General features: G+C 44.1%; 1 protein-coding gene across 1 annotated transcript; it reads left to right on the forward strand.

The window, feature by feature from the left end:
- The first annotated feature begins 590 nt into the window (after nt 1-590).
- On the forward strand, nt 591-19,840 carry LOC139392628 (nicotinamide phosphoribosyltransferase). Its single transcript, XM_071140739.1, has 11 exons — nt 591-744; nt 3,017-3,173; nt 5,711-5,814; nt 6,834-6,962; nt 12,075-12,233; nt 13,367-13,503; nt 14,278-14,503; nt 14,965-15,084; nt 16,236-16,376; nt 17,815-17,949; nt 18,123-19,840. The coding sequence occupies exons 1-11, from the start codon at nt 691-693 to the stop codon at nt 18,234-18,236; spliced, it is 1,476 nt and encodes a 491-aa protein (XP_070996840.1). The 5' UTR covers nt 591-690; the 3' UTR covers nt 18,237-19,840.
- The last annotated feature ends 6,183 nt before the right edge of the window (nt 19,841-26,023 follow it).

Consider the following 26,023-nt stretch of genomic DNA (forward strand, 5'->3'; position numbering starts at 1 on the left):
TTTATGTACATCACTGGTTACAACCGCTGTCAGTGAGGTTTGGATTTGTTGAACAATATCGCTCTCTTCTGGTTATGGTGGTTTTCATTTCACCTATGTTTCAATGAATCCAGCAAATGCGGCTGCAATGTCGAACAAGCCCATAGACTTCCATTGAAACAGAAAAAAACGAGAGAATGGGATGCATAGACTGTAACAAATAGTGGGATGTCTCGCTTCCTCTTCCGTCTCTGATTTCAGAGATGTTACAACAATAATGGTGGCTCCTGGGGAAAAAATAATAATTTCACAAATAATTAATTTGACCGCCGTCTCATATTTTTATCTATACATTTTTATATACAATAATTTACATCTTCATTATGATGGTATTATCATGGTAACATTTTATTTATAGTTACAGTATTTGCCAATTCCAATCATTTTCGCTCAATGAATTGCGTTCAAGTGTTGGTTTGGGCCGCTGATCCTAGAACAGTCCTTACGATTCAGAACTTGGGCAAATGATAAGCCTGCTTTGTGTTCTTGCCCCCCTACACTACGTTATCGTCTACCCCTCCGCTTGTGTGACGCGAGTCCCGCCTCCCCCGGTCTCTTCAGCGTCCCTTCCCCAGCGACAGAGCTAGGTTGTGAGTCCCCAACACGGAGCAAGAATACTGACACCCGCGACTGACTGAAACCAAGGGGAATATGGAGCACAGAGACCCTAATTTCAACATATTGTTAGCTACTGATTCTTATAAGGTGAGTGGGCGACGCCGGTATGTTAGTAGTAGTGCGACTGTAGGCGTAGGTTCAGTGTGAATTCAATTCTATCAGCCAAGGTGGTTGCATCCTCCAAGGCCATCACGCTTGCCCTGGTCGCTTTCTGTGTCAGCTCGCTAGGCCAAATGGGGAGGAGAGAGGGGCAGGTAGAAAAGGTCGTAAGTTACCGCAGTCTGAAAGGATCCTCTTGCCTATTTTCATCTCGGATGACTGACGGAGTGGCCACTGGCGAATCTACGCAGAGCTCACCTTTTTTGTGCAGCTAGCTACGCTTGCTAGGCAGGCAGCTAACGAATGAGCAGTGGATATATAGTCTTAACTATGTGTTGTGAATGGGAACGCTATAGCAGCTCATTTGAAAGGCGGTAGCTAGCGCAAGAAAGCAATGAATTGAGCGGGTGATTTTGCTACCAAACCGAGGGAAGGCTAGCTTCTGCAAGAGACGTAGCTAACAGACCAGCGTCTACTGGTGTTACTATCCATTTGCTTACTTTGGGAGAAAAAAAAAACTATGGTAGATCCTGAAACAAAAGCGAAACTTTGGTAAGCCTTTGGATACGCTCCAGGTCTTTTTGCAAACCTGTTTTGACCGTCGATATTGTTGAAGACGGAGGTGGAATGAGTGCATTCAGCGCACATCAAAATAGGGCTGTATGATTCGGTCTGTTTTTGAAGAAAAGTCTGCTGATGGGGAAAATTTATAGACCTTGCAGGCAGAAGTGTTATAGTTATGACTGACTGCTTTTGTTGATTACAATACTACGATAAATGTATTTATTTCCTTGTGGCCCCTTGTCCATGTCCTGTCATCCAAGCTGTCATAGCAACTGAATCTCTCACTCACAGTTCACAATACTGCATAGTCTTATTTTTATACCATTGTGGCACAAGACCATTATATAAACACAGTGGAACTGATATGTTGTTTCCTCTTTACCAGATGGACAATAATAAAGGCTGCACAAAGCACATTAATCCTATTATATTTGACAAGCCAGCATCAACTGTCCTTGCTGTGATGATGCTGTTCACTGGACTTGTGTGTGTAATGTAGAGTGGCACAAAACATCTGTTCGTTGGGCTCAATGCCATACAGTGACTTGTCAGCATCTGGAACTAGAGGGCCTGTGAGGATAGAGAGAGTGAGGGTGGGAAACTAAAGGCAGGGCACACGCTACTGTGACTGATACACCATAACATGATAGAGGGTAATAAAGGGTCATAAAGTAGGCCCTAAAGTCCCTAACCACTGTCCTAAAACCATGGAGAAATATTGGATTCTCAGTGTTCCGTCTTTGCCATGCAAAGCTTATGTTTTTTTGTTTCACAACCCCTGGTCTGGTAAAAAAACAACAACAGAGGTTTGTGAACAGAACAGAATGGAGTCAAACGGCTCCAAACATTCGCTTTAATCTTGGTCAATTGTGCTTCATGAAAATATTTTATTTAGTCTTTCTCTCTCCTGTTGTGTCCCTAAATTCCAAATGTGTGCATTCAGACTGAGCTGGTTGGCTCCATCCATCCAGCAGCCAGTGACACTCGGGGCTCATCACACGCAGGGGGCTCATCTCTCTGTCAGAGCGGAGGTCCTAGTGGACTGATTCCCAGGCCAGCACTGATTGATGTAGGCACAGTTCTAGGATCAGCCAACCCATCGGGGGAAATGCAAAACTGAGCTTTGGTTCAATGGTTAGGTTACTGGTTAGTTCATGAGGTCTTGTGGGGGGCTAGTGATGGATGGGACAACATTGGTTAATAACCTAGGCTGAGTGACCTGTTGTGTAGGCTATGTCATTGTATGTGCAAGGCCAGTGCAGCCCAGAGGTAGGATGGGGAGAGGTTCAGAAGTACCACCGTTTTACAGCTGACTGAATTCCCGGAAAGGGAGAGAGAGATTGATGTGGGCGTGCCCAGAGACGAGGACACAGGACTGTGCCAGCCAGATATGCCGCTGTAGAGAGGCCAGTGTAATTATATGTGCATAGTAGTCGTGGCTAATCAATAAAAGCATCGTCAGCAGATTTGCTCATTCCCCTGTGTTTGCGTTATTTACTGTTCCATCTGCTCCGCAGCCCGTCTCGCTGTGCCCATCCTCTCCCTCCTGTTCCACTTCTCTACACATACCTGGGTGTCCCAGGTGCACCTAGAGCGAGTGAGATGTCACCAAAGTACCATTCAATCTCTTTAACTGTCATTTTATAGCCTGAAGTTATGTGTTTTATCCATGTTGTCTCCTCCATCTTTGCTCTAGGTGACACACTACAAGCAGTACCCTCCAAACACCAGTAAAGTGTACTCCTACTTCGAGTGCCGCGAGAAGAGGCCTGACCCGACCAAGAACAGAAAAGTCAAGTATGAGACGACGGTCTTCTATGGCCTGCAGTACATCACCAACAAATACTTAAAAGGTAAGGATTGCATTGATGTAATGCAAAATAAGACACCAAAGCCTATATAAATAGCTCTTCTTTGAGTTAACATTCTTTACCACTCGGCCTTGCTACTAGTCTGCAGAGTTGAAGTGAAGAGAGTGATCCTTCCTGTCTCTGCCAGCAGGAGAATCACTGTCATGTGATCAAGGCTAGCATATCATTTAATAGGTGCTCAGATTAATTCTACACCATGGACTGGCGGCATCTGAGGCTCTGTAGCATCTTGACTGAGCAGGGGAGAATCTCCGTTGCATTTCCTTGATTCCTCGCGTCCACTCTCCACGCCTCCTTCGCTAAACCCATTGAATGAGAGGTTCAGAGGTCCCTCCTCCAGGATCACGTCTCAGTACTTTGAAAAGCAATCCTTTCTTTCTGCCTCACTTGGAAGTTGTGATTGATCAGTTCTCTTGCTGTGAAGGTCTTACCTGAAGGATTTTAAATGAGAATCAATTGTTTGGTCCCCATAAGGATACAATGAGCTCTAAAAGTATTGGGATAGTGACACATTTTTGTTGTTGTTTTGGCTCTGTACTCCAGTACTTTGGATTTGAAATGATACAATGATTACTTCAAGCGTGTGACTCCTACAGACTTCTTGGATGCATTTGCTGTTTGTTTTGGTTGTGTTTCAAGTCATTTTGGGCCCAATAGAAGTTAATGGTAAATACTGTATTGTGTCATTTGCAATCAAAGTGGCTCCAAAATGACACAATACATTATTTACCATACATTTCTATTGGGCACAAAATAGTCTGAAACACAACCAAAACAAACAGCAAATGAATCCAAGAAGGTTGTAGAGTCACAAGCTTGACGCAAACATTGTGTGTTAGGAATATGGGACCAAACACTCAACTTCTGAGGACTTTTATACGATGGGTTTTGAGAAGGAGGCGTGTGGAGAGGAATCAAGGAAATGCACTTGAGATTCTCCCCAGGATCACGTTCCAATACTTTTAAAAGGAATCCTTCCTTGTGATTGACCTAACGTCAGTGGTTAGGATTTCACTACCCAGTAATGTCCGGTCAGGGATTACTCCACAGTAGGAAGTAAGGAAAGAGGACACCTTTTTTTATTATTTTCAGTGTATTTGAACAGGGCCTAGACTATCGCTCCTCCTCTGGCCATCAGTTATTGTAAAGGGAGCTTAGGGCCTCCTGTTGATGCTTCGCCAGATCCCACCTTGGGCGGCCTCAGCCTAGACACTGATCTAAGCTCAGTTTCTCACTCCGTACCCTAATGGTGCCTGCCCTAAGGTTAGGATTTGTAGAAGGTTAAGCTGATCCTAGATCTGTGTTTATTCTTCCGCACAGCATCAGAGAATGGAACTCAAAAGTGATTTCATGGGCGAGGCAGAGAGAGGTGCTGTAGAGCGCTTCAGGACTAGCGTGGACTGGAGACAAAGGAGCGTCTGCTCTTTGAGCCCCAGCAACACAAAGGGCAGCTGTGCTAGGGGCTACTAGTTCGACCCGCAATAAGTAGTCTTAGAATAACATTTTCTTAACTTTTGTTTTTATTTTGTCTTCAAATAACCTTTTTTTTAAATACCAGCCTTGTTACTTTATTGCAACAGGGTCGTATCAAGCACACTTTGGTGTGTGTGTGTAACTGTTAAGTTGTGGTTGTGTATAGGTGTGCTGTGTAGGTGTAGCTGTATACATTGTGTGTGTCTCTAGCCTGTAGCATGTTCTGCAGCAGGACAAAGCCGCTCTGTAAGAGGGAGAGAGACGCTACTAATTTAATAGCACACGGAAGGACTAGAGTTTGTTGGAATTCCATGCTTCTCTCTCTCCTCCCGCTTCTCTCTCTCTACTCCCCCTTCTCTCACAAACTATCACATCTCTTTATCATATACTCTCCACTTGTTCACTGATGCTTCAACGATTTAACTGCTCTCACTCTCATTTCTCTATCTCTCTCTCTCCTTTCTTTCTCTCTCCTTTCTCTCTCTCTCGCTCTCCTTTCTCTCTCTCTCGCTCTCCTTTCTCTCTCTCTCGCTCTTCTTTCTCTCTCTCTCGCTCTCCTTTCTCTCTCTCTCGCTCTTCTTTCTCTCTCTCTCGCTCTCCTTTCTCTCGCTCTCCTTTCTCTCGCTCTCCTTTCTCTCGCTCTCCTTTCTCTCGCTCTCCTTTCTCTCGCTCTCCTTTCTCTCTCTCGCTCTCCTTTCTCTCGCTCTCCTTTCTCTCTCTCTCTCGCTCTCCTTTCTCTCGCTCTCCTTTCTCTCGCTCTCCTTTCTCTCTCTCTCGCTCTCCTTTCTCTCTCTCTCGCTCTCCTTTCTCTCGCTCTCCTTTCTCTCTCGCTCTCCTTTCTCTCGCTCTCCTTTCTCTCTCTCCTCTCTCTCTCTCTCGCTCTCCTTTCTCTCTCTCTCTCGCTCTCCTTTCTCTCTCTCTCTCGCTCTCCTTTCTCTCTCTCGCTCTCCTTTCTCGCTCTCCTTTCTCTCTCCTTTCTCTCTCGCTCTCCTTTCTCACTCGCTCTCTCTCCTTTCTCTATCTCTCTTTCCTTCCTCTCCCTCCAGGGAAGGTGGTGACTCCAGAGAAGATCCAGGAAGCGAAGGAGGTGTACAGGGAACACTTCCAGGATGACGTCTTCAACGAGAAGGGCTGGAACTACATACTGGAGGTACACATACACGTTTGTTTTACTACAGTGAGCTCCAAAAGTATTGGGACAGTTTTGCCTCTGTACTCCAGCACTTTGGAGTACATTTCAGCACTTTTTGTTCATAGTCCCCCCATTTTAGGGGACCGAAAGTATTGGGACAAATTCACTTATGTGTATTAAAGTAGTCAAAAGTTGAGACCCAGACAGGATGATCACATCAGTGACTCAACCCACTCAGGTGACGCACCCCTCCCAGGGATGGTATGAGAGAGCCCCAGTAAGCCAGTGACTCAGCACCTGTAATAGGGTTAGAGGCAGAGAATCCCTGTGGAAAGAGGGGAACCGGCCAGGCAGAGACAGCAAGGGCGGTTCGTTGCTCCAGAGCCTTTCCGTTCACCTTCCCACTCCTGGGCCAGACTACACTCAATCATATGACCCACTGGATGTATTTGCTGTTTGTTTTGGTTGTGTTTCAGATGATTTTGTGCCCAATAGAAATTAATGGTAAATAATATATTGTAATCATGGTAGCATCCACATTAATGTAGAAGTGTTTAGAAACATATTCTATTCTTATTTACAATAAAAGTGGCTCCAAAATGACACAATCCATTATTTACCTGTCCCCACGAGAATAGTAAAGGACTGAGCCCAGAGGACTGAGGGAGAGGCCATAGAGATCACATTAGATGTTTCTCTGAACTCTGACATCACTGCCTAGTGGTAGACCTAGTACCCAATTAGGCCTACATCATGCTTCCCTATGAGTACTAGATGTTGAAAATACGTATTTTTGGTGGAAAAGACATCTTTCAATCAATTTTGCTCACTGGGTTACTCGCGCTGATCAGGGTCACCTTATTTTGATTAGTGTCCTAATCATTTTTTTCTCCATATAGAATTTTAAGATACTTAAAACATACTTTTATTTTTACTAATCTGATAAAGAAAATGGATCAGACCGTGGCCTTTAGGGTAAATGTTGTGTATTAACTGCAATGGCTGCTGTAAATGTTGTGTGTGTGTATGTATTGCAGAAGTATGACGGCCACCTACCCATAGAGATCAAGGCGGTGCCGGAGGGAAGTGTGATCCCACGGGGTAACGTCCTCTTCACCGTGGAGAGCACCGACCCAGAATGCTACTGGCTCACCAACTGGGTGGAGGTGAGTGTCAGTGGATGGGAGCGGCAGCCATTTTGGAATGGAGTTGATTTACATGGCATTATTGAATGCAGAATCAGTCAGGTTAGAGGTAGGTTAGGTCTCTCCATCAATGTGACTGGATTGGGTCCTTCCGGTCTGTTCCAAATGACTCCTTCGAGTCAGTGGGGCTTTCGGAGACTGCCTGATCTAAAATAAATTATAATATTTATTTAACTTCACTCCTCACTGACCAAGGCCCTGCCCGTAGAGCACACCACACAACACTGCCACGGTGACTCTACGCTTTTTAATTCACTTATGATGAGAGCCATCAGTCTCTCTCTGTAAACAACCTCCTCACGTATCCTGCCTCTGTCTGTCTAGCCTGGAGTGTTACTAGCTAGCTTCTCTGACTGGGATAGTTTCTATGGTTGTTGCATCACAAATGGCACCCTATTCCCTAGGGGTGAAACTGGTTCACAGAACTCACGGTTCGGTACGATACGTTACAGCGGCGTCACGGTTTGGTACGGTTTCGATACATCGACAAAATAAATGCCAGAGAAATATGTCATTTTGCATTTATATTTTCCATTTATTATAATAGTAAACATGGGTAGCTTGAGTTCCCAGGAGAATGTGGAAACAAAGGGACAACAAAATAACAGCAGTGCCTGCCTGAGAACATGAAATAAAAGTCATTTAAAACAGAACTTCAACAAGAGTGCATAGTCCAGCAGCATATATCAACATTAAGTCACATAGCAGTGTCTTAAACAAAATAGGATCACTTGAGACTGGTTACTTGAAAAAAATAAGGGAAAAAAAAGATTTTCAAGTTTTTCTTTAAGAAGATTAGTCTATCCACATTATCTGCAGTGAGCACAGATCGGCTTGCTGTGACAATATCAGCCGCTGTGGAGAATAGCCTCTCTCTAGGGACAGAGGTCCCAGGCACAGCCAGGTAGCACCTTGCTAACATGGCAACATGAGGGTATATTAAATCTTTGGTCTGTAAGTGGATCAGCATCCAGGGGAATACAGTCCACTTTCCTGTATGAGGTCACCAGCTCCTCTATGACCTTGACCTTTGACTTGGTGCCCTGCTCCTGGGTCGTGAACAACTCCCCAAAAAAGCTCCGCCGTTGCAGACTTCTTTTGTGGAGGAGAACCCCTGTCGTCTGCCGTCTCTGGAGAGGGGTTGGCTCCTGTGGCTTGACCCTGCAGAATTAAATTACATGAAAATGACTATCTCTGAAGTGGCTTTAAAAATATGTTTTGTTGTTAGAAATATATATCAGACACTATTATGACAATTATTACTTTGCAATTAATTGTTAAATCACTAACTAATAAAATAATAAATGTCACATTTAACAAAATAAATACAAGACCTGTTGTGTATTGGTCACAATCTCTGCTGTGAGTTCATCGTCGACTCTCAGACGAGCAGCAGCATCCAGGTGCAGCAGGGACTTGAACCGGGGGTCCAGAGCAGTGGGCTTGTGTAAGAAGTCTTGGACACCAGGGTCAGCATATCTAGGCTCCGGGTTAACTCTGATAGCCGCCTTGACACCCCTTACTGCGGTGTTCATCTTCATCAGATGCCACCATTGATTTCAGGTTGATTGTTTTTATAGGCAGGACCATGGAAGCTGATGGAATGCTCTCGGTGCATATCAGTGGTGTGACTGTTTTGAGAGGTTTGCACACTTTGATCAGACTGGCAGAGGACGTTGTCATCTTCAAACAAAGTCACAATGTCTTTTGACATTCTTCCTCACCGCTTGATCAGTCAGTGTAGAGTACACTGCAACGTTCTGCTCCAGGTATCTCTCAACCATGTCATGGCTTGAATTCCATCTAGTCGGGACACCTTGGATTAGTTTGTGGTTTGGCAGCTCCAGCGTCTCCTGTTTTGTCTTGAAAACATGTGCAGCAGTTGTGCTTTTATGAAAGAAGGATACCACCTTCCTGATCTTTGCGAGGAGGCGAGAGATTGGATTCACTGACATTGCTTTTTGAGATGCAGATGAATAACGTGAGCAAAGCATCCTACCTGTGGCCCCAGTCCAGCTAGTGCAACTGCATTTACAATATGTCTAGCGTTGTCTCAGGAATCGTTACATTATCCCTCCAACTTCCACACTGCAACAATTTCCCTTAGCTCCTCCCCCAAGTTTACACTGGTGTGACTCCTCTCAAGGGGACGTGTTTTAAGGACATGGCTGTTTACCTCTCACTCCGCCGTAATGAAATGAGCCGTTACAGTAAGGTAGCTCTAGACGTCCAACTGCCTGTAGTTAGAGCAACACACAGCGTTTCTGACAACTCACTCTCAAGTTGTTATTTTCTATAAGGCAGGTATTAATGTCTGGGCAAAATGTGTATGGGAAGGAATAGTGAAGCGCGGCTCGACCACTTTAAACATGTTTCCTATCGGCAATGAACAGAGCCTACATGGTGTAGAAGTTGTTATCCACCACTCGTTGGCCATCTCCGTTATAGTGTAACAGTATAGCTTCTGTCCCTCTCCTCGCTCCTACCTGGGCTCGAACCAGGAACACATCGACAACAGCCACCCTCGAAGCAGCGTTACCCATGCAGAGCAAGGGGAACAACCACTCCAAGTCTCAGAGCGAGTGATGTTTGAAACGCGATTAGCGTGCACCCCGCTAACTAGCTAGCCATTTCACATCGTTTACACCAGCCTAATCTCGGGAGTTGATAGACTTGTCATAAACAGCTCAATGCTAGAAGCATTGCGAAGAGCTGCTGGCAAAACGCATGAAAGTGCTGTTTGAAAGAATGCTTACGAGCCTGCTGGTGCCTACAACCGCTCAGTCAGACTGCTCTATCAAAAATCAAATCATAGACTTAATTATAACATAATAACACACAGAAATACAAGCCTTAGGTCATTAATATGGTCGAATCCGGAAACTATCATCTCGAAAACAAGACGTTTATTCTTTCAGTGAAATACGGAACCATTACATATTTTATCTAACGGGTGGCATCCATCAGTCTAAATATTCATGTTACATTGCACAACCTTCAATGTTATGTCATAATAACGCAAAATTCTGTTAAATTAGGTGGCCCAAACTGTTGCATATACCCTGACTCTGCGTGCAATGAACGCAAGAGAAGTTTCACCTGGTTAATATTGCCTGCTAACCTGGATTTTTTTTAGCTAAATATGCCGGTTTAAAAATATATACTTCTGTGTATTGATTTTAAGAAAGGCATTGATGTTTGTGGTTAGGTACACATTGGAGCAACGACAGTCCTTTTTCGCAAATACGCACCCCATCGATTATATGCAACGCAGGACACGCTAGATAAACTAGTAATATCATCATCCATGAGTATTTAACTAGTGATTATGATTTATTGATTGTTTTTTATAAGATAAATTTAATGCTAGCTAGCAACTTACCTTGGCTTACTGCATTCGCGTAACAGGCAGGCTCCTCGTGGAGTGCAATGAGAGGCAGGTGGTTAGAGCGTTGGACTAGTTAACTGTAAGGTTGCAAGATTGAATCCCCCGAGCTGACAAGGTAAAAGTCTGTCGTTCTGCCCCTGAACAAGGCAGTTAACCTACTGTTCCTCGGTAGGCCGTCATTGAAAATAAGAATGTGTTCTTAACTGACTTGCCGAGTTAAATTAAGATTAAATAAAGGTGTAAAAGAAAAAATCGTCCAAATCGGTGTCCAAAAATACCGATTTCCGCTTGTTATGAAAACGTGAAATCGGCCCTAATTAATCGGTCGACCTCTAATTTTAATATCGAGGAATATTTCACTTACTCTGGTCATAGGAACAGCATGAATATACCTAGCGACTAGAGTTTCGCCATCAGGTTTAAGACTGTGTCCCCTATCTCTGGTCAGCCTCGCCTCTGAGGGTTGCTCCCTCAGATGCAGGTATCTCCAGTAAAATAAAATGTTAAAAAAATGTAAAAAGCCAATTATTTCCATTTATGCTCAGCTGTGCCTTGCAAGTTCATGTTGCATAGACTTACATTTTTTGAAGTCATGTTTTATTGTCTTCTGAGCAGTAGATCTCTGCTTGCTTTTTGACTCTGTACTGTATTATACAGTATGTTATGGTTTGTCTCTGGGAGGATGTGGCTCTGTTAGACCCATCCACACTACAGTGCTCAATGGCGCCCCCCTCAGCATCACTGCATGCGTCGAAATACAACCAGTCATATAGTAGGCCTGTATGGCCTCAGTTCCTTAAAGATGAGTCATGTGTTTCTAGATTATTCTGATCATTTTCACATATTGTGTTGTAGTTTTTGGAGCTGGGGCTGGTAACATCTTGTGGTAGCGTGTGAGAGGTCAGGTAACCCTGCATGTATAGAGGTAGTGATCACCTTCTAGGGGTTAACAAGGTGTTTCTGACCCTGTAGACCGTACAGATGACCCTGCACACACACACGCGTGCACACTCTCACGGACATACACACTACACAGCTCCTAGAGGGAGAAATATGACAAAACACACACTCGGACATGGCGTGATAACATTGACTCGACCGTTCAACGATGACTGGACTGAGACAAAGACCCAGGCATCTCTAGCTGCCAGCGGGCCACGGCTAAGTAACTCTGTCCTGGGCTTTCCGTGCGGGGAATCCCCCCCCCCCATCGAACCCAGTGTTTACTTGTGGATGTCCTCTCCATGTCCCTTTCCCAGGGAATATGGGTCTGTCCCCTGAGCCTCCCAAACAGCCCACTTCCCCTTCCACATAGCAGGATAAAGGGTCTGTCAAGAGGGTTGGTTTTGGGTTCATGTTCCAGCTCACTACACTGTGATGGGGTGACTGGAGGGTGTGTATGGGGCTGTGGTGCAGTCAGAGGGATTTTTCGGGTCCAGGGCAGGGACAAGGACAGGCACACTACGGTTCAAGGAAGATGGAGGAGAGAGCGTAAGGAGCGGGATCAGAAATGGATGAGAGGAAGGGATGAGAGAGGTAGGGAAGATGGATGCAGGGAGACAGGAATGAGGGATACCCTTCAAAAGCACTGAAAGCTGTGCTTCGATAGCTCCAGACTTGGGCCCATTCTAGAATGGCCATCTACTAACCCCCTCCTCTTGTCCCCTCTTCCTCCTCCCCTCCAGACCATCCTTGTTCAGGTCTGGTACCCCATCACCGTGGCAACCAACTCCAGGGAGCAGAAGAAGATTCTGGCCAAGTACCTGCTGGAGACCTCTGGCAACCTGGACAAGCTGGAGTACAAGCTGCACGACTTCGGCTACAGGGGAGTCTCCTCACAAGAGGTAGAGGAACAGGGTGTGTGTGTGGGGGCGGGGACTTTTCCCACATTTTGTTACATACAGCTTTATTCTAAAATTGATTCAATAAAAAATGTTCCTCGTCAATCTACACACAATACCCCATAATGACAAAGCGATTATAAAAATAGGTATTCAGACCCTTTGCTATGAGACTTGAAATTGAGCTCAGGTGCATCATGTTTCTACTGATCATCCTTGAGATGTTTCTACAACTTGATTGGTGTCCACCTGTGGTAAATTAATTTGACTTGACATGATTTGGAAAGGCACACACCTGTCTATATAAGGTCCCATGTTGACAGTGCATGTCAGAGCAAAAACCAAGCCATGAGGTCGAAGGAATTGTCCATAGAGCTTCGAGACAGGATTGTATCAAGGCACAGATCTGGGGAAGGGTACCAAAATATTTCTGCAGCATTGAAGATCCCCAAGAACACTGTGTCCTCCATCATTCTTAAATGGAAGAAGTTTGGAACAACCAAGACTCTTCCTAGAGCTGGCCGCATGGCCAAACTGAGTAATCAGGGGAGAAGGGCCTTGGACAGGGAGGTGACCAAGAACTCGATGGTCACTCTGACAGATCTCCGGAGTTCGTCTGTGGAGATGGGAGAACCTTCCAGAAGGACAACCATCTCTGCAGCACTCCGCCAATCAAGCCTTTATGGTAGAGGGGCCAGCCAGAGCCCGGACTTGAACCCGATTGGACAACTGACCTGAAAATAGCTGTGCAGCGACATTCCCCATCCAACCTGACAGTGACTGAGAGGATCTACAGAGAAGAATGGGAGAAACTCCCCAAATACAGGTGTGCCAAGCTTGTAGAGTCATGCCCAAGAACACTCAAAGCTGTTATTTCTGGCAAAGGTGCTTCAACAAAGTACTGAGTAAAGGGTCTGAATACTTATGTAAATGTGATATTTCAGTTTTATTTTTTAAATACATTTGCAAAAATGTCTAAACCTGTTTTTGCTTTGTTATTGTGTGTAGATTTGTATATTTATTTTTTCAAATCCATTTTAGAACAAGGCTGTAACGTAACAAAAGGTGGGGGAAGTCAAGGGGTCTGAATACTGTGTGTGTGACATTTGACTCACCGTCTCTCTTCCCCATTTCAGACGGCAGGTATCGGAGCCTCTGCCCACCTGGTGAACTTTAAGGGCACAGACACGGTGGCTGGCATCGGCGTGATTAAGAAGTACTATGGCACCAAAGACCCCGTGCCTGGCTTCTCTGTGCCCGCCGCGGAGCACAGGTAATACAGTCAAGACACACAGTGACCACACAGTTAACACACTAACATCTCTTACTTGGTCCCGAATCAATCAAATTACACTTGTATAGGGCTTCTTAGCCCCAGAAAGCAAGCAGGAGGGGATGGCTTTGATATCCAAATATCAATTGCATTCACACTACACACACACACACACACACACACACACACACACACACACACAGGATATGTACAGTACGTCTCTAGCTGAGTTGGCTGTACCACTGCACGGTTCATTTGCCCCGTTGGTTTCTGGGAGTTCGGCTCCAGAGTCCCTGGCCTGGTCACTGTGTTCACGGAATCACGACGGTCCTTTTTAGTTTCATCTTCCAGAGATTCCACAGAGACACAGTCACACTCCTCTCCATATGATACACACAGTACTCTGCCAACCCCCCCACTCTCTGGGTTCTCCAAGGTGGTATCAATGCATTTAGAGATACAACGCCTCACTTCTTTGCTAATACAGGTAGGCTTGATTTGATAGCATGAAAATGAAGCTCAAATTGTAATTGAGACAAGGGAATTGCACAGATGGATTCAGAAAGAAACTAAAAGGACACTGCTAGCCAGCTACAGTGCACTGTTGTGGACATGAGCTTCTGGAAGTCCAGTCTCTGCAAAGCGTTGATAAGGATGCCCTCTAGTGGTGGTAGTGCAGCTCTACGTGGTTGAGTTCACAGGGAGAGGGATTTGTTTTTTTGTTGTTGTCTTTAGTAGATCTGATAATTTTGTATTCTCCCTCCTTCTCTCCAGCACCATCACGGCGTGGGGGAAGGACCACGAGCGAGATGCCTTTGAGCACATTGTGAGGCAGTTCCCCAACGTGCCCGTGTCAATCGTCAGTGACAGCTATGACATCTACAACGCCTGTGAGAAGATCTGGGGCGAAGACCTGAGGAGTCTCATTGAGTCCCGCAGCGCTGACGCCCCACTGGTGGTCCGCCCCGACTCAGGGAACCCCCTGGATACCGTACTGAAGGTAACACTAGGCCTAACTAAACCCTAAATCTACCCCCATAAAACCCCACATGGCCTGCCCGACTTAGGGAACCCTGTGGATAACGTACTGAAGGTAGGTCCCAATCAGGTCCTCTGAGAAAGATGCCCACAAATTCAACGTCCATGTTAATCTGCCATTTTATATAAGTGTAGTAATAATAATATGCCATTTAGCAGATGATTTTATTGTCATGCACACATACATTTTATGTACAGGTGGTCCCAGGAATCCAACCCACTATCCTAGCGTTGCAAGTCCCTTGCGCTACCAACTGCGCTACGGAGGGTGCATGATTTGGGTGGTATTTTGAGCTATGACCGGGCTTCTGTAGTTGAGATTGAGCCCTATGGAAGCCCTCTCAGTCGGTCCTGTATGTTCCTCCCATACAGATTTTAGCATTCTTGTTTTTATTTTTTAACCGTTGTGGTTCCTCCACTCAGGTGCTGGAGATCCTGGGGAAGAAGTTTATCCCTACGGAGAACTCCAAAGGCTACAAAGTTCTGCCGCCCTATATCAGAGTTATACAGGGGGACGGAGTGGACATCAACACCCTGCAAGAGGTACACACACACAGAGAGAGAGAGTCAGTTTTAACAGACATGTATCTGTTAAACAGACACCTGCCCAACATCACTACTCTGGACGGCTCTGACTTAGAATACGTGGACAACTACAAATACCTAGGTGTCTGGTGAGACTGTAAACTCTCCTTCCAGACCCACATCAAACATCTCCAATCCAAAGTTACATCTAGAATTGGCTTCCTATTTCGCAACAAAGCATCCTTCACTCATGCTGCCAAACATACCCTTGTAAAACTGACCAAACTACCAATCCTCGACTTCGGCGATGTAATTTACAAAATAGCCTCCAATACCCTACTCAACAAATTGGATGCAGTCTATCACAGTGCAATCTGTTTTGTCACCAAAGCCCCATATACTACCCACCATTGTGACCTGTACGCTCTCGTTGGCTGGCCCTCGCTTCATACTCGTCGCCAAACCCACTGGCTCCAGGTCATCTACAAGACCCTGCTAGGTAAAGTCCCCCCTTATCTCAGCTCGCTGGTCACCATAGCATCACCCACTTGTAGCACGCGCTCCAGCAGGTATATCTCTCTGGTCACCCCCAAAACCAATTCTTTCTTTGGCCGCCTCTCCTTCCAGTTCTCTGCTGCCAATGACTGGAACGAACTACAAAAATCTCTGAAACTGGAAACACTTATCTCCCTCACTAGCTTTAAGCGCCAACTGTCAGAGCAGCTCACAGATTACTGCTCCTGTACATAGCCCACCTATAATTTAGCCCAAACAACCACCTCTTTCCCTACTGTATTTATTTATTTTATTTATTTATTTTGCTACTTTGCACCCCATTATTTTTATTTCTACTTTGCACATTCTTCCACTGCAAATCTACCATTCCAGTGTTTTACTTGCTATATTGTATTTACTTTGCCACCATGGCCTTTTGTGCCTTTACCTCCCTTATCTCACCTCATTTGCTCACATCGTATATAGACTGTTTATACTGTATTATTGACTGTATGTTTGTTTTACTCCACGTGTAACTCTGTGTCGTTGTATGTGTCGAACTGCTTTGCTTTATCTTAGCCAGGTCGCAATTGTAAATGAGAACTTGTACTCAACTTGCCTACCTGGTTAAATAAAGGTGAAATAAAAATAAAATAAATAAAATCTGTGTGTAGATCGTGGAGGGGATGAAGCAGCATCGGTGGAGCATTGAGAACATTGCCTTTGGCTCTGGAGGGGCTCTGCTGCAGAAACTGACCAGGGATCTGCTCAACTGCTCCTTCAAATGCAGCTACGTGGTCACCAATGGCCTGGGGGTGAGCAGAGCATTACACGCTTGCACACACCATCACATACGCATGCATACTATATTACAGTGGGGTCTTAAATGATTGACACTTTTTTTTGATAAAGATGAGCAGAAATGACTGTATAAAATCAATAATTCAAATACTGAGCTAAATTGTATGCTAAAAAACATTTAGGCATTATTTTATGCTAATGTAATTGCTCAGAGAAGAAAGAGATTTTGTTTAACAAGTAGTGCTTTCATTTTCTCAACAAGGTAGGGGTCAAAATGATTGACACCCTGTTTTCAATACCTCACCTTGCCAGAATAATGGCGCTGAGAACACATTGGGAGGGATCTTAGACCATTCCTCCATCCAGAGTCTTTCCAGATCCTTGATATCCTTCGTCTGCGCTTATGGACTGCTCTTTTCAATTCAAACCACAGGTTTTCAATGGGTTTTAAGTCCGGAGACTGAGATGGCCATTGCAAAATGTTCATTTTGGTGTGTGCTTGGGGTTATTGTCGTTGCTTTTTGGCTAAAATAACCTGGTAATTCATGATGCCCGGTCACCTTAACAAGGGGCCCCAGGACAAGTGGAAGCAAAATAGCCCTGTAACATTAGAGATCCACCACCATATTTTACAATGGGGTTTCTTTCTGCTCACGCATTCTCATTACGCCACCGAACCCACCACTGGTGTGCGTGGGCAAACAGCTCTATTTTCAGGTCACCTGACCAAAGCACTGGTTCCGATTCAAGTGCCAATGCTCTTTAGCAAACTCCAGACGTTTTCATCCAACAAATTAAACAATCCGGTCGACGAATACACATCCTGCAGTTATTTGTTTCCTATAATTCGGTTAATTATCAGTTAATTGTTACATTTAATTCAGGCTTTTGTTCATTGAGACCATATTGCAGGTCATATATATTTTAAACCTGTGCGGCTGGTAAGAGTTTGAGTATACCCTACTAAATAAATGAATGCTAATTTCGCAGCCTATAGCCTATTTGATTCTGGGAGTTGTTTATGTAAGTTTCAATTAAACGATTTGATTATCGAGCGATATTCAATGTATGTCAGCTTTAGGCTTTCATTAGAAGACTCTTATTTTCAAAGCGATTTGAGTTGACAGTGTGAGATAAGAAGATAAGGTTCTTAATTCATGCCATGGTTTCCTTTTATCCAAGTGTTGAATAGACATGCAGACAAATCAGTTCATATGGGACAGGGGAATAGCCTATAGTACTCTGGAGTCAACAATAGAATCAATTATTATTTGGCTGGGTGGGTCGTGGTTGCGGAGAAAAATCTACCCTGATGGGGGGGGCTCGGAATTGACGTGGCGGGCGAGGGCGGGAGCATCTCCAAAAACCTGTCCCGTGCAGGACTCTTAACACAGACACACATCCTACCTTCACTGGAAGGAGAAGTGTAACTGTTTTCAAATTTGGTGCCAGGTGAATGTGTTCAAGGACCCGGTGGCGGACCCCAACAAAAGGTCAAAGAAAGGTCGTCTGTCTCTGCACCGGACAGCGAGCGGGGACTTTGTCACTCTGGAGGAGGGCAAGGGAGACCTGGAGGAGTACGGCGTGGTGAGTTGAGTCCACATATCAGATCTTACTCCCACGTTAATGCATTCCAATAGCCTTTTGTAAATAAATGTTGTTTTTAGTTATTGAGGTTTGTCAAATGTGACCCGTTGAGGTTAGTTAATGAGACTCTTCACTGACATTTATTTGTTATTTTCCCTCCTCTCCCTCTCCAGGACCTGTTACACACAGTGTTTCAGAATGGGAAAATTGTCCAGACGTACACGTTCGATGACGTCAGAGACAATGCCAAGATAACGGACAGTGACCTCAAGGAGCTCCTCCACTGAGGGGCCGCTGACCCCTGAACCACTGACCTTCATCACCCCACCGGAGGCGGCATATTGCCAATGACCCCTTCCCTCAACCTCCACCCACCCTCCCAGAAGCACTGTCCTCCACTGGAGAGGAGAGTAGACCCCCCCCCCCACACACACACACAAACACGTCCAAACCCACACCTGAGTGAAGGCCAAGGGATAGAGAAAGTAGTGAGTGAATGAGGAAAGGGAGAGAGGAGTGAGTGAAACCAGAAAGTGATAAAGGAAGTTGAGTGAGATAAGAGCGAAAGAGAGCTAGAAAGAGATGTAAACAAACACACTGACTGTGTACCCTGTGTTGTGTGTACAGAGCTGTTTAAAGTAATGAATCATCTATTTAGCATTGTCTTTTAGTGGTGGATGGAATGATATCGTGGGATAGAAATCATTTAAACTGCGGTTACGTTAGTGTTTATCTGACCAAGTGTCGCTATTAAACTGATCAGGAAAGCTCCAGAACTTTGTGTGGTTCTAGAACTGAGAGGTATATGTTTAATGTTCCTGAGTGTGGATGTTTGTGTGTGCGTGCTGACAGTTTCTTCCTCGTAAAGGAACGTTGTATTCCTTCATGCAAATGAATTTGCTGATCAGGGGAACACATACTCTACCTTTTTTAAGTTGTTGGCCTTTTTTAAATATATTTGTCCCCGGTTCTTTAGAAGACACTGCCCACACATGGGCAAGTCGCCATCTAGAAGCCAACTAATCATGTTGCTAAAACACTGTCTGCAGAACTGCACGACACACTCTTGTATGTCTGAAATGGCACCCTATTCCCTTTATAGTGCACTTTTTTTTTACCAGTAAAAACTAGTACACTGTATAGGGAATAGGGCACCATTTTGGACTCGCGGAGTCAAATCTCTCTCTTTGTGGCTCCTTTTTTATTTGTGTAGAAGTACAAATATTTGTTACACATAAATTTCTCTTTGCTTTAAAGAACAAGAAGGCATTTGTCTCTGATATTGAATTATGGGGAACATTTCCGTAGAGCTTGATTTGCCTATTTTGATATCGTCTTGGTTGGTTCTTACCTCAGAAATCATCATTTATGACAAAGGTAAATATTGCCAGAATATTTGCAGTAAATCTTCATATTTACAAGGGATGTGGCCAAACTGTCTTCTCACGTGTATATAACGACTGAATTATACTGCGAGAGGACAGAGTAGGGAGAAATAGTGTTATTATTATTTTTGTCTAATTCCCATTTTCTACCAGAATCTTCCACACTGCTTGTTTGTTGTATGACGTGTTATGTCAGGTTTTAGCAAGTGTTTGTTTGTGTGTAGAGTAGTGTTACATTTCGGGTAACTTTTCCAGAAACCCAGATTGAAAGATTCCGGGAATCAGGAAGGAATACGCAGGGAATCCAGAATCCTCCAAACAGGATTTTGTGATTACTGGAATTTTGCAATCCTGGTGTAGTCTTGTGTGAATGCTGTATTGAAAATAATACTTGTGAATTCTATTTTTGTTTTGTTATATGTTGGTTGTCCCATATTATCTGATATTTTAAACTAACATTACTGTTGCAATGTAATATTAAAAAGCACCATCCTGTCAATTTGAAATGTTTGATGGAATATATATATATTTTGGTGTATTTTACCCCCTTTTTCTCCCCAATTTTGTGATATCCAATTACGATCTTGTCTGATCACTGCAACTCTCCAACGGGCTTGGGAGAGGCGAAGGTCGACTCATGCGTCCTCCGAAACATGACCTGCCAAACCGCGCTTCTTAACACCCGCCAGCTGCACCAATGTGTCGGAGTAAACAACGCTTAACTGACAACCAAAGTCAGCCTACTGGCGCCCGGCCCGCTACAAGGAGTAGCTTGAGCACGATGAGCCAAGTAAAGCGCCCCCTGATAAACCCTCCCCTAACCTGGGCAAATTGTGCGACTCCGGGTCACGGCCGGTTCAGACAGCCTGGGATCGAACCCGGGTCTGTAGTGACGCCTCAAGCACTGCGATGCAGTGCCTTAGACCGCAGCTCCACTCAGGAGGCCCTTGATTTAATATTTTGTTATACAAGGGAATCTCTTCTCTAGCTGCTGTCAAATCAGTATAATATGGTTTCCTTAATGCATTAGCATTTAATTAAATAATATTGATATCACATGTTGGAAAATTAAATAATTACAACTTGTGTGAATCTTTGGATAAAAAAAACTATTTGTGTTCTATTCTGTTTATTGGCGGGCCCCTCCAATGGGCCCCTCATGATTGAGTTCCATAAACGTCATATATTCATTCATATGTTTGTCATTGGTAAAGGCGCAGAGTCATCTGCACCAGTATTTTCCTCAGAGTTGTACTGTACAATTCAGTGGAGGCCAGAAGGGGAGGACCATCCTCCTCAGTGAATTTCATAGAGCATTTTTATTGTAAAACATTTAAAAAGTTATCCTTTTTAGATGAAACTATACTAAATATAATCATGTCACCAAATAACTGATTAAAACACTTTTGCAAAGGTCTACAGTAGCCTCAACAGCACTCTGTAGGGTTGCACTATTGTGTCGCTGGAGGACAGCTGGCTTCCATCCTCCTGTGATGGACATTTTTATCTTGTGAAAAGACAGCCTTGAAAATGTTTGTCTTGTCTTGGTGTCATAAATAATCCTTGGTTCCTGCCTGTGTTTGGTAAAGATATGGGGTGGGGGGGGGGGACACGACCTCCTCCTTAGGACGATCTGGCAGAACACCCAGAGTATGTTCTTTAAGTTAAAGATAGGAGACAGTGCTAGACACACGCCGGAACCAACCCTCTGAACTATGCATATTTAACATGTCTGTAACCAGTATATAAGTAATAACGGGACTGCATTGAGTTGTTTGGAACCTCTCCAGCGCGCTGATAATAAAGAATGATTCATTTAAGATTCACTTTGAGTGTCCCTGTGTAGAAATTCTACAACTATTTGGCGTCACAAACAGGATGATTGATTCGGCCTGCAGAGCTTTCCAGTGGGGGTCTGCGAGGAAAACCGGTGGAGCATTTTATGAAGCGTGAGGGGAAATTCCTGTCTGACCAAAAGAGGACGAGGAGCCACCCAGACCAGACCCTTACTCTGAGCTGCCCGGGAGGTGACACGTCATCCACAAACAAACGAGGGACACGGCAACGGATTTCAGAAAGTACATTTAAATGAATTTGTATAAAAAAATATATATTTTTATTATAATAATAAAACGTAGCATAACAATGGAGGATACCACTAGTCTTAAGTCAAGTCATAGCACAAATCGAATGTTGATGTGAGTTGTGTGAATGTGGATGTGAGTTGTGTGTGTAGTGAATGTGGATGTGAAAGTTGTGTGTGTGGAGTTACCATGTGAAAGTGTGTGTTATTCTATATGTATGCGGAAAGACTATAGAGGCCATAACATTTATGACTATATAAACTATTGATACTGTGGATGCTGTATGGACTATAGAAGAACCATGGCAGTAATACATATGACAGAAGACGGCTAGAGTGTCCACCATGCCCATGGTCTGGGACTACTAATAATAGCACATGTTATTGTTGCTTTATATGTATAGGGAGTAGCGTTCTACAGGCATTTCTGGGAATTGTCTTTGTGGTCTGGGACCACTGTACCATTGTCTCTGGGAGGCTAGAGAACCGTTGAAGACACATATGGTGCATAGGATGAACATGGAGTGGTGTGGATGTGAATACCTAAGTATAGTTATATAGGGAAAAGTGAATGTAAAGATATGAACGAAAGATAGGTCTATTCCCGAATATATGGTTAAATAGAACACTAGAGTGAATATTTAAACCCCTGAAAAAATAGAACACTGGTATAGAGGAGGAGTTTGTGATGTAACACAAGTGTATAATAGGTCACTAGAGATAAAGTAACATAATATGGAGTGTAACGGGTTACGAGAGATCTGATGAAGTAACAAATGAACGTACATAAGCGGTGTACAGAATATTCTGAGAAATGTTCAGATCTCCTGGCTTTCATACATAGCCTCCAATACATTTTAAAATGTCTAATAAATACATGTAATATAGCCTACACAGTCACAATAAATACATGATTTATTTTAGACAAGTCTAAAGAAGCATGATATGAAGGAAATGTAGACTGTTTCAGAAGAAAAGAATAGCATACTCTGAGTTGTCCTTATTTTAGGTCCTGATGTGGCTATGCCATATGACTGTGTGGCTACACTAGTTTATTTAGCAGACAAGATTTGCTTATAATTCCGTGGCATTATTTTATAGTATGAAGAATACATTTGAACAAAACTGAATAAAATAGAAACATTGTCTCCAAACGATTTGAGGGAGTGTGCACACGGGGCTATTCTATGTTGAGCGGTTAACAAAGAAATGGGTGCTCCTATATGGTTAATTTAATATAGCTTTAGTTGTTCTACAAACATTGGGCTATATGTTTTGATTTTGATAATACATTGTAGGGCTGCATGGTGAGATTCTAATGATGACTTGAATAAAGTTGCTTGAAAGGCATGAGCTCTGCTTTGTTTTTTCTGCGCAGGCTGTACACACTCCAATAGTCTCTCATTCACAATTTGACAAGCACTTGATAATGCCTCGACTTTCACGGCTGGCATCCCTTTGTGACGGTCATGTACCCTAAAACAAATCCTTACCTTTTGCGGCACGGATAGATCTCAAATTAATACAACCACTTGCATCAAAACACCTTGTTTTACGCAATGTGGCTGACGCAACAGATCAGAACGTTTAGTTTAAAATGTTGATAAACTATTAGGCTATTTCTTCACATTATAAGGGCAGCAATGCGGACATTGTAGTAGGCTATAATCGCAAATGTTCCATTAGCGGATTATCAAAAGTGACCGCTGATTATCAAGTGACCGCAAATGCAATTATGTATTTGATGCTTTTATTATAAAGGTGCATTTTTATGGTGAAAATGATCTTCCCCAAACTTGAAACTCACGCACTGCTTATATATGTCACTTAGGCTCTACACGCTTGTAAAGCAGATTAATGTTCTTAATTTTAAGAAGTTATTTGGCCACTGTGATACAAACCTTAATAAAACATATAGGAAGGACTATGGGCTAGGCTACATGGGGTGTGCGATTATGATTCGAAAAATTCCCAAAAAATGCATTGCTTCTTATGCTGGGCATCATTCACAAGTGATAATAAACTCTGAAAAAAATAAATGTCCCTTTTTCAGGACCCTGTCTTTCAAACATAATTTCTTAAAAATCAAAATAACTTCACAGATCTTCATTGTAAAGGATTTAAACACTGTTTCCCATGCTTGTTCAATGAACCATAAACAATTAATGAACATGCACCCTTGGAAAGGGCTTTAAGACACTAACAACTTACAGATGGTAGGCAATTAAGGTCACAGTTATGAAAATTTAGGACATTAAAGAGGCCTTTCTACTCTGAAAAACACGAAAAGAAGATGCCTAGCGTCCCTGCTTATCTGTGTGAATGTGCCTTAGGCATGCTGCAAGGAGGCATGAGGACTGCAGATGTGGCCAGGGCAATAAATTGCAATGTCTGTACTGTGAGATGCCTAAGACAGCGCTACAGGGAGACAAGACGAACAGCTGATCATCCTCGCAGTGGCAGACCATGTATAACAACACCTGCACAGGATCGGTACATCCGAACATCACACCTGCGGGACAGGTACAGGATGGCAACAACAACTGCCCGCGTTACACCAGGAATGCACAATCCATCTATCAGTGCTCAGACTGTCCGCAATAGGCTGAGAGAGGCTGGACTGAGGGCTTGTAGGCCTGTTGTAAGGCAGGTCCTCACCAGCAACAACGTCACTGGCAACAACGTCGCCTATGGGCACAAACCCACCGTCGCTGGACCAGACAGGACTGGCAAAAAGTGCTCTTCACTGACGAGTTACGGTTTTATCTCAACAGGGGTGATGGTCTGATTCGCGTTTATCGTCTAAGGGAAGAGCTTTACACTGAGGCCTGCACTCTGGAGCAGGATCGATTTGGCAGTGGAGGTTCCGTCATGGTCTGGGGCGGTGTGTCACACCATCATCGGACTGAGCTTGTTGTCATTGCAGGCAATCTCAATGCTGTGCGTTACTGGGAAAACATCTTCCTCCCTCATGTGGTACCCTTCTTGCAGGCTCATCCTGACATGACATGACCCTCCAGTATGATAATGCCACCAGCCATACTGCTCGTTCTGTGCATGATTTCCTGCAAGACAGGAATGTCAGTGTTCTGCCATGGCCAGCGAAGAGCCCCGATCTTAATCCCATTGAGCACGTCTGGGACCTGTTGGATCGGAGGATGAGGGCTAGAGCCATTCTCCCCAGAAATGTCCGGGAACTTGCAGGTGCCTTGGTGGAATAGTGGGGTAACATCTCACAGCAAGAACTGGCAAATCTGGTGCAGTCCATGAGGAGGAGATGCACTGCAGTACTTAATGCAGATGGTGGCCACACCAGATACCGATTGTAACCTTTGATTTTGATATCCACCCTCCACCCCGGGAACTTGTTCAGTTTATGTCTCAATTGTTTAATCTTGTTATGTTCATACAAATATTTACACATGGCGCCGACAGAGATGGTCGCCTCGTTTCGCGTTCTTAGGAAACTAAGCAGTATTTCATTTAATGTATTATTTATTACACTGTTACCCCAGGAAATCTTAAGTCTCATTACATACAGCCGGAAATAACTATTGGATTTAAGAGCAACGACAATTTACCAACATTACGACCAGGAATACGACTTTCCAGAAGCGGATCCCCTGTTTGGACCACCACCCAGGACAATGGATTGGATCCCAGTAGGCGACCCAAAACAACGGCGCCGCAGAAGGGGCAGACAGGGTGGTCTTTTGGTCAGGCTCCGTAGACAGGCACATCGCTCACCGCTCCCGAGTATACTACTCACCAACGTCCAGTCTCTTGACAACAAGGTAGATGAAATTTGAGCAAGGGTTGCCTTCCAGAGAGACATCAGAGATGGTAACATTCTCTGTTTCACGGAAACATGGCTCACTCGGGATACGTTATCAGAGTCGGTACAGCCACCCGGTTTCTTCACGCACTGTGCCGACAGAAAGAAATATCTCTCTGGTAAGAAGAAGGGCGGGGGGGGGGGGGGTATGCCTTATGATTAACGAGATGTGGTGTAATCATAACATCATACAGGACCTCAAGTCCTTTTGTTCACCTGACCTAGAATTCCTTACAATCAAATTCCAAATGCATTATCTACCAAGCGAATTCTCTTCGATTATAATCACAGCCGTGTATATTCTCCCGCAACCAGACACCGACGGCCCTGAAAGAACTTCATTGGACTCTATGTAAACTGGAAACCACATATCCTAAGGCTGCAATTATTGTAGCTTTGGATTTTAACAAAGCTAATCTGAAAACAAGGCTCCCTAAATTTTATCAGCATATCGAATGTGCGACCCGGGCTGGCAGCATTCTGGATCATTGCTACTCTAACTTCCGCTACGCATACAAAGCCCTGCCTCGCCCTCCTTTCGGAAAATCTGACAACGACTCCATTTTGTTGCTCCCAGCCTATAGACAGAAACTAAAACAGGAAACGCCCGTGCTCAGGTCTGTTCAACACTGGTCCGACCACTCTGATTCCACGCTTCAAGATTCCTTCGATCACGTAGACTGGGATATGATCCGGATAGCCTCAGACAACAACATTGATGTATACGCTGATTCAAAGAGCAAGTTTATTAGCAAGTGCATCAGTGATGTT

Source organism: Oncorhynchus clarkii, chromosome 33, assembly GCF_045791955.1.
Source record: "Oncorhynchus clarkii lewisi isolate Uvic-CL-2024 chromosome 33, UVic_Ocla_1.0, whole genome shotgun sequence".
NCBI lineage: Eukaryota > Metazoa > Chordata > Actinopteri > Salmoniformes > Salmonidae > Oncorhynchus > Oncorhynchus clarkii.

Bases quoted from the DNA above. Each gene is read 5' to 3' on its own strand.
- LOC139392628 (XM_071140739.1), top strand. From the start codon at position 691: ATGGAGCACAGAGACCCTAATTTCAACATATTGTTAGCTACTGATTCT. The intron at 5,815-6,833 runs GTACACATACAC...TATGTATTGCAG, and splicing joins GCTGGAACTACATACTGGAG to AAGTATGACGGCCACCTACC. The intron at 17,950-18,122 runs GTGAGTTGAGTC...CTCCCTCTCCAG, and splicing joins ACCTGGAGGAGTACGGCGTG to GACCTGTTACACACAGTGTT.